Source organism: Nestor notabilis, unplaced genomic scaffold (assembly GCF_000696875.1).
Source record: "Nestor notabilis isolate BGI_N333 unplaced genomic scaffold, ASM69687v1 scaffold5798, whole genome shotgun sequence".
Lineage (NCBI taxonomy): Eukaryota > Metazoa > Chordata > Aves > Psittaciformes > Psittacidae > Nestor > Nestor notabilis.
The window spans coordinates 48,030-59,249 of record NW_009939532.1 but is presented as its reverse complement, the minus strand read 5'-3'; the positions used below and the strand labels follow the sequence as shown (position 1 = coordinate 59,249).

Here is an 11,220-nt window from a genome sequence, read left to right as displayed (position 1 = left end):
CACCCTTAACTGTCCCCTGCCTACCCAGACTGTACAAGAAAAACTACAATAGCAAGTACTTTTCTGGCAACAGTTTTGCCTTGTCCATTTTTCCTGCAATTCAAGGATATAACGTGATTGTTAAATGTCATTATAGGAAGCTTGAATGTTAGGCTGGGAAAAGGCTCTTTATCTAAGACCTTTTCATGCTCAAGGCTGTGAAGATCATAAAATGAATCTGTAAAGCTTGGAGCTTGTCTCTTCAGCCCACTGACTAAACCTGTGGTGATGTCGTCACCTCTGTGGCTGAATAAAGGGGGCTAAGAAGTAAGAGCACACTGACAGTGTGTATAGCTGGAAGGGACTACTGGAAAACAGAAATGGAAACATGTTTTATTATGAAGCTTTTTATTTAATTGTTAAATAGAAAGAGGTAATAACTTAACAGTGCAGACAAAAGGAGGAGCATACCAGATGTATAGAATTCATACATCTATATGGCTTGGGGAATAAACTTTCTCAGGAAGAAGAAAACTTCGATTCTTAATAGAATTAAATTTCATACTGATCCAAGCCAGGATAAGAGCGAAGTAGGAAACATATAATTTCAATATTCACAGAATAATTTCTTCAATAAGTCAGTCCTGGATGCTTCGTTTTCCTTGGACCCTTACTGTAAGTGAAATGAAAGAATATTTAGCTTTCAGAGCTCTCTGAACAAACCGTAGTATCTCTGAAATATGTAAATGCTAAATCACATTTTATTTGACAACTAGGATTGGTTTATAGTTATTGAAACATCAAAGTGGCATGGGGAGTTTTCTTATTCTTCTTTCCTTCCATAGCTACAATGAACAGAAATAGATACTACATAAAGACAATGGAAAATTGCTGTTTGTTTTGGGTATATGGTTAAGTTTCTTTAAGCACTGCAGTGGATTTATGCAATGTCTGTGTGCTTGTTCTTATCCCATGGCAAAATACAAGGTCATACGACATAGCTGAGCTTTCTTCCATACTAATGCAAGCTGCACTACTGTGCAGTTGCTGTAGGTTATAGATATGCACACAGGTACTTCTTTGTTCTAGCTGATACGTGCTAACTTAAAGCCTGTGGTAACTTAATTGTATAGTCATGGCCTTAGTTCTTAATTAAATGGGACCAAAGAAAAATGTGGTTTATGTGGATACATTCCAGGGATCCTGACCATGGAAATACTGTCTCTCTCCTTGCCATAGGGCTGGGTGACCTGCTTCATCATAGATCTGTCTTGCCCTCTGAACTGTGTGATTAGAAATTGCATCTTTTTCAGAGGATCAATATATTTAAATACTGCATTATGATTTATTCTCTTTCTACTGTGGAAGTAACACTAGCAGTAACATTAAATTGATGTTATCTGTAATGGCACATGGTTTGGAATGGCATATATCTGAGAAGCAAGGTGAACAGTGAATCACCTATCCAACACCATTAGTCCTGAGCATGGCCCTGTCTGCCTGAATGAATAAATGGAATCAATGTAAGACTGATTCATTATATCAAAAGCAAGGTAGAAAGTGATGGCTCTTATAGAGAGCAGCTCCTCAAACAATGTTTTTCTTCTGTGAAGAGGAAGGTTGATTTGACATAGACTGTTTTTCTTTGCCACTCTCCTTATTCTCAGACCTACCAGAAGTAAAGATGGCTTCGAACCCAGAAGCTGTACCAGCACCATCTGTGACGAACTCTACAAGCATGAGATTACCAGAAGCAACTACATCATTGGGTAACTTTGATCCACAGGTCTTGTCCATTAGAACTGCAGAAGACTTGCTGGATCCATCATAAACTTTAACATAATCACCCTGGCATCCTCTGGTTGTCTGCAGCTCAAAGGCTTGAAAGTGCAAGGAAATCTGGAAGGGAAGAGAAAACCAGACTTTATTATACAAGTTTGTAACTTCTTTCATAGAATCTTTAAAACAGGCAGAATCTAAACTGTAGCCAAGCCCAAATGGGAATTGCTTACCCAGCCTTAACACTCATCCCCTGAAGTTGCAGGGTTCAGATCTAACAGGCCTTTGACTGAACGCTCTCATGCTCAGACTGCTTTGTCTTGATTTTTCAAACCTGAAGCCCAACATATGGAAGTTTTTCAAAATCACAACTCTGCAGTTGTCTTTGCCCATACCTGGCTTAAGGACAAGAAGTAGAGACTAGGCTGAAAACTCTCTCAAGGAAAAAATCTTTATGTGGCAACTGACATGCAGACAAAGTGCAAAACACTTAATAGAAAGAAGTAATTTCAGGCATATTCCAAGACCACTGTTAACCTGTGATTACCTTTCTGGATCGGGTTCGGATGAGCCAGACACAGCTGGTGTTATCCGAGTAATTTCTTGGGTAGTTGGCAGATCTCAGTGACCCAGATGCCGCATCGAGAATAGTGCTGCAGCGACCTAAGAAACAAACAATATTTGCTTCAGCACCAGGCTTGCAGAAGCTTCCACTCATTTACAATTAAAATCTCTTCAGAATGGATTGGTCTTGATTTTCTGATCTGCCAGCATTCACTTCAAAGTACTGGTACATCTTGATTAAAATGAAGAATCATGTTGTCCTAATTTTCACATAATGCCTAAGTATCTGCATCAAAATGGAAAGTAAAGTAGTGCTTGGAAAAAACATCAGCTTTTATTAATCAGCTCCATAGTTTAGCAAGGGATCTCTCTGCACCTCTACAAAAAATGTGAGAGGTTTCAACTCACTGCAATTGATGACATTATTTCTCACTGAGATGGAAGTCAAGTGATGTTAGAAGAGTCAAGTGCAAGTATGATGTCTCTGCAATGCTTAAACTCAAAGCCTGGGAGGAGGATTTAAGCTTTCCTCTATGTAAGGGGTAATACTTTACTAATCATGTTTTTTCCCTTTGACTGAATAAATTTCTCTGTTTGTATGGGAGGATATCTTCTAAGAGAGATTAAAACCAAAGAGTTAAAAATACGTACAAATATAGAATGACAGCTTAAATGCTTGAAAACTGGATAAGGATTCATGAAACTGTTCTGGTTCAGAGAAGCCTATAACTGTTCTGGTTTGGCTCAGGTCTTAAATACAAACTGCAATGAGGAACAGAGACATCTAGTTCTTTGTGGTGCTTATAGTTGTCTCTTGAGCTGTAAGAAACCAGATTACTCCAGTGAAGCTACAGTGTGGTATGCGATTAGGCCACTTATGCCGTTAGTGAATGTGTCCGATTTAATTCAGAAGCAGAAAGCATTTTCACACTCATTACAATGTTCCTCTAGCTTCACCTTTGCATTCTTACCCAGCATAACCCTAATGGGTACCATGAATTTAGGTGAATAGTCTCATAGTCTTTGATGAGAAACTGCTGTCTCTCCAGTGTGCCCAAACACGTCTGAGAAGGGTGTGAGTAAATGATGAAAGGATGACTCTGAGACACTTACTACAGTTGTAAAGTTTGTTGATTTTGGCCACGTCCAAGTTGCTTAATCCCTGCCTCTGTCCAATATGTACTGATTCATCAGGAATTGGTACAATAGTTGCTTTCCCAGTGGTATTAGTGAACGTATATCTGCAAAATTAAAAAAACATTAAAAAGTATGTTCTTCAAGTACAATTACTTCTTTCAGGATTTAATGGAAAGCTTTGGAGGAAGAACAAGAATTGTACTCATGTTGCTGTTGTGACTAACAGTGTTGTTCAAATATATTTGATTAACATATCCAGCTGTAAACAGAGTCAATCTCAAGATGCCCTCATTTATTCCCAAGCTTAGCTGTGAATGGCTGCTTAATGGAAAACTAAAGTATAGTGAATAGGATAATCTTAAGGAGGGGCTTGTCTGAAGTGACTCACAGTGGTTTTTCTCAGAAGGGAAAATGGGGAAACAGTTAGGAAAGAGTTATTATAGCAACTAATTCTAATGTAAGATTTGAGTTCCAACAAGAGCGATGCCATGCTGCTACTTACGGGCCATAGTGCATTACTGAGGAATAATCATACGGAAGACCCAGGTTATTGGAGTTTTCAAATTTCTTGAAGTCTGGTCTGTCAGCTGAAATATATAACATTGTACTTAGTGTATGCTTCCTATCTACTCCCTTCAAGGAGGGAGGGAGGAAGGAAGAGCTGGGAATGGTAGGATCTACACCACTTTCTACATTGAAGAGTTCAAAAGTACTCACCTGGACTGATGTACTCCCACATGATCTTCACATGTTTATCCCTGTCACTTCGAGAATGTTCATGCAAAAAGCCCAGAGCATGGTCCAGTTCATGTTGAATTATTCCTTTCCACATGCATCCTCCTTTCATCACAGAGACAGTCTGTCCACCTCCTACTTTCCCATAGTTGGACCAGCAGCTGAGAGAAGCATGAAACACCAACAGAAGACTTATGGGGTTTTTACTGTCCGTCAGGAAAAGGGAGAGTACAGAGAACCTTGCTTCACACACGGCTTGTGGGAGTGGAAGGATTCCTTCATGTCCAGTGTGATTGTCAGGCTACAGAAGGGCAAAACTGACCATGATGTAGGAAACAAGTATGATCATTGCTAAAGCATCCTGCAAGACCTTCATGAGCTTGGAGGGTCCTACATTCTGACTTTGTGCATGGTGACTGTAAGTCCCTAGAAATAACAATTGGTTTTCCAAAATGCTGAACACTGTGACAGAGCAGGAGCTAAGATGAATAGCGCTTTTGAGCTAATAGATGTTGAACAAGTCTCTCGTAGGGTTTAATTTTGACCTTGACAGCCAACTGTGTGATTCAGAGAACTGTTTATTTCACAAGTTGAAATTGGTTTTGCCTGTCCAAATAAGACCTCCAGTAACCTGTCATATGTTGTGCTCAAGAGTGCATTATACCACACAGAAAACATAAGCTTGTTGTTCTTTCCACCTTAATGGTTCATTCCCATAGTTTGCATCACTTCAGTGTCTTTGTTGAGTTCCTGATGTAACTCCTGAGTCCTTGCACTAGCAAGGCATCCAAGGAGGATACCTTGGCACTGTGATAAAACATGAAGTTTCTTCTCTTAACCCATTCCTTTCTAAGGTCACACATAACGAGTGAAGAACTGGAAACCAATGTAGAGATAACTTATTAATTAACCATTCAACTTACCCATCAGCAGATTTAATGCTGAGGTAGTCACGTTCTGTGTTGCGCTTCACAAATTTAATACAAGTCAGTGCTTCGAATTCTGCCATGGCATCATGAATCCCGTTGATGTGGCTCTCCTCTGGAGAAGAAAGGGTTAATTTGGAGGGAGTCACACAAGGACCAAGAATTAGTTCGTTCAGTAATGAGTTTCATTTAAGATATTAACGGCCCTGCATTATCCTCTTTATATGTCCAAATGGATTCCAGTTATTTCTCAACTACTTGTTTTAAATTTTAGTGGTGATTTGTTGGTGCATCTTCTGATCAGACACTTGGAGACAGTTACAGAAAGATGTTTTGCTGATGAAAAGTAGACCATCGAAACCACACTGCAACAGCCACAAAACTTATAAAGGCAGGTATTCTGGAAGGTACCATTAGAGGGAATGATCTTTCTTGTCTCCAAGAGACCAGACCCAAAGCATTAGGGGGCAAACTTCTCAAGGATATTTAATCTCTTTTCTTTTTCCTGTTCAGGTCTTTATAATTTACAATTCATCTGTGCTTGCACAGAACAAGTAAATCCTTAGAACTGATTTAATCAGCTATTTGTGTGGCCACTAGAAGTAGGTTTCTACCAGAAGCTTATTGAATAAAATCCATTAAAAATTATCACAGAAATTTACACCCACCATAAGTAGGATCCAAGACGTAGGGCACACGAACGATCCCATCACTGGACTGCGGCCAACTGCAATGGCGACAGTTGATGGCACTGCGACTCCTTCGTGGAGCTATGTCACCTTCTTGCAAGTACTGGGAGCTGTCTGTGGTGAGAGAGAAAGGGTGGAAATACCTGAGCCACAGATTGCTGGACATTTGCTAAGCACATTTGGAAGAGTATCACTCATCCTTCTTATTTTTCCCTAAGCATCTGCTCCTGCCTAGCATGAGAAATTAACTATTGGGTTAGATGGACATTAAATGCATCCCTACTTTTGCTGCTCTGTCCTTAGCTGAGGAAAGGTGGGAAGCTCTCACTCTGTTGGATGGAGATGAGGCAAGACAGGAAGTGACAGCACTAGTGAGAGGGATGCTGTACTTTGGTACTATTGCAGCATCTATCATGTGGCACTGAATGAATGGCATCAAATAGCTGCCCAGGAACGGTGCTGGGTAAAGGCAAGAGGCCCCAGTAAAGAAACCTAAGAAGGCAAGCAAACCAGAAAGAGAATTGAGTGTTGTCTAGAGAAAAATAGGAATGTTTAGTGTCCATTCTACAGACAGTACTAAAGCTTCTTAAATGACTGCTGAAGGGGAAAATGTGAGAAAGACAAGCTGGCAGAAAGAGGAATGTTTGGAAGAATCAAGGGGCAGGAAGTCTGGAGCAGGCAGCATGGAAATGACCGTAGCTGATCTAAGAGTCTGTACTACAAAGCCATATGATGAGAGAATACAAACAATGCTTGCATTCAAGAAAAAGGCAGTTAAATAATAAAGCATCCAAATATCCAAGTTCTCTTTTTATGCCCAAAGAATGACAAAGATGTGGAGAGCTAAAGCTGAAGAAGCTGTGGGGATAGTTCAGTTGCCTCCACACCTGGTTTCGTCTTCAGTATTGACACTATAGTTTTGAGATGCCATGGGGCTACAGCATACCTCACAGTGGCCTGATGCTGGGAAGATGGGAAAAACATTTGTTTAAGATGGGAAAAACATTTTCACAGATTGTGGTAAGACATTGTACCTCCCACATCACCCAAAAAAAGCAACAGAGCACCCATTATAAGCAGGGAGTTGGTGGTATTACCTTTGTTAATTTTCAGAATTCTGTTAAAAATAACTTCTTCCTCAGCGTCAGACTCTGTAGGTGATGGAGATTCTGCACAGAAATACAAGAGGATCACTTTATCATTCCCATGGAAAATACAAAACCTGATTTTTAACCTGATGACTTTCCAGGAGCTTACTTAGACTGGGTCCAGTGATGTATGTAAAACTTACAGAGCCTGCTTAGGGACTGGCATGGACATCAGCTGTGTAGATATTTGCTCAATGACACCACCTTGTGAACCACCACCTGTGGTTATTTTGGCATTAATCCAGCCCAAGAGCCATTCTCTTTCAATCTTCCAAGCTTTCCCTCTCTCCCCTGACAGCACAGTTTTCCTCCTGCGTGCACAGTTCACACTCAACCCCCCAGCACAGAACATCAGGGGCAAAAAAGGATGAAGGGAGCACATGGTCCCTGTGCTTTCTGTAACCTTTGGAGGTGACTTTAGTCAGGGCATTATCTATGCAGACCTATTTTTAGCAGAAGTTACAGCTGAGGTTTTTACGAAGGCCAAAAGATTGGCCAAAACCAAAAGACTCTGCTTTGAATGAAATATTATAGTGAGTGCATTCATTTAAAATTCTTCCTTAAGATTAATTCGTGTTAAGCATGTGTTATTTTCTGCAGTTAACTGGGTAGCTAACAATCAGTATGTCATATCAAATACCTACATTTAGATAGAGTAATACATACCGTACATATCCTCTTGTGTAGTAACCTGCAACAATGATGCACTAGCGTTATTTCTCATTTATATTATGACATAAATATTAAATAATAAAACATGCAAAGGATCAAAAGTGTCTAGGCTACCACTGAAACTATCTTCCACCAGTGCAGGCTTGAGCTTATACATACTGCACCATTAAAGAAGTAAAGAAGTACCATGGTGTGGTAGATATTCCTCTTCGATATCTTGGCAAATATGGATATTATAAAGGGAATCATAGACTCATATAATCACAAATTAGGCCTGGAAGGGACCTAAGGATCATCTAATTCCAACCCCCTGCCATGGGCAGGGACACCTCCCACAGGACCAGGAATGTGGGCTGTATCTGGGTATTGTGGAGCAATAAATGGCATAGGGGTGGTAACTGCTCCCTCTGTTACAGTGTTGATTGGAGAAGAGTTTCCTGCACAGATGGAGGTATGAGTGGAGTACATGAGTGTTGAATTCACTTTCCTCAATGCTGAACCCCAAAGTAATCAGAAGAGTGCATTTAGATGTCCTTACCTCAGTAGGCTCTGTTGCTGCAAAAAGCAAGGAAGAAAAAACAAAAGCAAAAGAGGCAAATTAGATTCTGAATGTAACTTCACAGTGTTCAATAGCACAGGTCTTCTCAGCCATGGGAATGCCTTTGGCAGGTTCCTTTGCTTGGAGGGGAACAGGGGGTACTAACCAATACATCCACACAGAAATTAAACAGATGTTTAGATAAACCACTATGAAAATTCCTAGTAGATCGTGCTGAGGGGCAGAATCCTGGTCATGTTCTGTCTAGGGATCATCAAAGCACTTTATCTGCTTCGGTGTGAAAAGTGTCAAAGGAAACCAGGGACAAAAACGTGCTTTGCCCCTAGATTTCACTGCAAGAGGTGCAGGCTGACCAGCTTAACAATCCTGTCTGGCTTCACAATGTCAAAGAGTAAAGTTATAACATGAGATGAAGGCTGTAATTTAGCATGGGCCAAATAATTTCACCTTCAGTATGCACCTGACAGCAGCTTGGAACCATTTTGAGTCCTGAAATTTCTTTCTAGTGTAACATCTTTCTATCACCACCAAATGTCAGTTTCTAGATACAAGCATGGAAGTGAAAATCTGTTATGATATATAAATTTCTGAGCTGAAACTTCATTGTTAGAATATCATAAAAGTTTAGAAATCACAAGGACCTCCAGGGGTCATCCTTTGTCTGCTTTCCCTAAGGCAGAAACAGTTTTATCTGTGTTATTCCTGTCCACGGTTTGTTTGACCTGTTCTTAAGTATGATGAATATGCCCCAAGCCTGTCTGACAATCTCCTCCAGTTTGCCAATAATTGCAGTTTTCTTTGCCAAAATATAAAGCCTTTTTTGTTGTTTTTTTCCCCCTGTCTCAACACTGACACAAAGAATACTTATGAAAATAGTTCTTATTTCTAAGCCTATGTATGTTTCTTCTCTTTTTGAACACGTTTATTCAGCAGAAGATGTGCCAAGCTCTGTCACATCTTGCAGCACCTTTCCCTTTTCATAGTTGTTATTGCCCAAAGGTGCTGACTGGACTTCCTCCTATTCAGAATCTTCAACAGAATTGTTTGTATTGAGCCAAAAAGGCTTCAGTCTGTCTTTCCAGATTGTTACTTTGGTTACATAGTTATGAGAGTCCACTGTAATGATGATGATTTATTATAGAGAAGTTCATTCAGTTCCCACCAGAAAGATCCATGGCATCTAAAAACATTCTGCAGGGAAGCACCTTTTTGACCAGATTCAGAATTCATCCACTCAAGAGGCAGTAAATCAATTGACTAGTCAAAGTCAAGGGAAATTAAGCTCCAGATTCCCAGGCACCTAATGCCTGCAACCCCTTTTTAAAACTCGAATGAGGTATCACAGAAGGCATCTGCCACATCCTTCATTAAATGAACATCTGGTGTGATACAGCCTTCAAAATGATACATTTACATTTTCCATGCACTGTAAATACTGAAAGATGCCTCAAAAAGCACAAAAAGTGTAATAATGATAAATTAAAACTCACGGTACGCTTGTATCCCAGCCACCCTGCAGCTTTGAGTCCCAACAACTGACTACTTTGAACTCAAAGCATGTCCCTCAGCCAGCTCCAAATATACTGAGCAGCAATTTTACAACATCCCTTTGCTTCCATGCAATAAATGAGAGCTCAAAAGAAGAGCTGGTCAGTGCTCTATTTTCCCAAGGACTCTGCCTCTCACAGCGCATCACACCCTTCCTTGCTGTAGTTGAAGTCTACCTACAGATCTATTTCCATTGACCTTCTATGGAGATCTGCAGTAACCTCCTTCTATTTTGTGAGTTAACAAAAGCTTTTCAGCTAAGCCTACATTGTTTTCTACCCCAGCACAAAACAAAGATTTCTCTGACACCTGACATCCCTTTCTTTTACTGCTGCACCAGGAAGTTGCGGCAAATGAATAAGTCTTTTTGTAACTTAATGGAAAAGTATCCAAGTATCTCATTAAAATATGATTTTCAAGCCTGTGAATGCACACCTAAATTAACTGAGCAAGCCATGCTCCAAGGTATGTGTAAAGCACTTCCATGTGAAAACACATCTGTACTCAGCTCGAGAACAAATTAGGAAACATGGCCTTATTCAAAAGGCCTGAGAGTCAGTGCTTCCACATGCTCTAAAGCCAAGTTACTCCCGCACCAACAAAGTGTGTGATACACAGTCAAGAAGTAATGTTTGTCTTTAAAACACAGTAAAAATCCTACTTACTTGTTGTGCTGTTTTCATAGTTTTCCTGCAAAACCAATAGGTAAAAGGCATTATTCTCCCAGAGCTCATAAATGCAGCAACAATAGCATTAAGATCAGGCCAAATTATTAGATTCGCTTTATATATTGTTATATTACTAATATTTTTCTTGCAGGAAATTTACCAAAATGGGTCTCCACAGCTTCACTCCGAGGAAGAACAGGTCAGTTAGAAGACAGAGCACAGGTGTGTGGAGCTGTTCTCACCTGAATAGGGAAGCCCAGGGTAGCGTGAAGCAGAAACGCAGTGAAGACCAGGAACATCTTCAGATCCATTCTCCAGTCGTGACAGACAATCAGAGCGTGTCCTTATCTCTGCCCGTTCAGGAGCGCTGCCGCTAGATATACCAGCAGAGCCTGCTCTGCCAGGGGGGGAAAACCTGCACCAGCCAATGGGAATCCTAGCAGGAAGCAAACTTCTTTTTCAGCCTTAACAGCCGGTTTAGCCTCTGGGCATCTCCTGGTGCTGTGCTGTTGCTGTCACTGTGATCTATAGCATCCCTTGTCTTCATACTGTCATTCAGGCCGCTCTCTAGAGCTGGATCAGCCTCATGCTGTGCTGCCATGCACTTCCTCTGTTTCTTGGAGGATCTTTCCTTAAGTGCTCAGTTTGGCTGATAGCACCTAGGAAGCCCTTGTTCCTGGATAACTTTCCAGACTACTGCATGACTGGTATTTCAGATGGTAGGTGACTTCTTTCTGTATGTCACAGAAAGCACAGAAGGCCATTAGAGCGTTGTGTTGCTTTGAAACATGCAATGCACCATTACTCAGTGAAATC

The 11,220-nt window shown here is 40.6% G+C and overlaps 1 protein-coding gene across 1 annotated transcript; it reads right to left on the bottom strand.

The window, feature by feature from the left end:
- Positions 1-376: 376 nt before the first annotated feature.
- Positions 377-10,733, bottom strand: ASTL (astacin-like metallo-endopeptidase (M12 family)). The gene is made up of 13 exons (XM_010019920.1): positions 10,647-10,733; positions 10,402-10,426; positions 8,168-8,184; positions 7,624-7,648; positions 6,907-6,978; positions 5,789-5,923; positions 5,118-5,235; positions 4,177-4,355; positions 3,962-4,046; positions 3,436-3,563; positions 2,306-2,421; positions 1,653-1,878; positions 377-652 (listed from the first exon to the last, which is right to left on the bottom strand). The coding sequence occupies exons 1-13, from the start codon at positions 10,713-10,715 to the stop codon at positions 618-620; spliced, it is 1,230 nt and encodes a 409-aa protein (XP_010018222.1). The 5' UTR covers positions 10,716-10,733; the 3' UTR covers positions 377-617.
- Between the last annotated feature and the right edge of the window lie 487 nt (positions 10,734-11,220).

Bases quoted from the DNA above. Each gene is read 5' to 3' on its own strand.
- ASTL (XM_010019920.1), bottom strand. From the start codon at position 10,715: ATGGATCTGAAGATGTTCCTGGTCTTCACTGCGTTTCTGCTTCACGCT. The intron at 4,356-5,117 runs GTAAGTTGAATG...TGCTTCTCTCAG, and splicing joins AGCATTAAATCTGCTGATGG to CTGCTGGTCCAACTATGGGA. The intron at 2,422-3,435 runs GTAAGTGTCTCA...TTTGTTTCTTAG, and splicing joins CAACAAACTTTACAACTGTA to GTCGCTGCAGCACTATTCTC.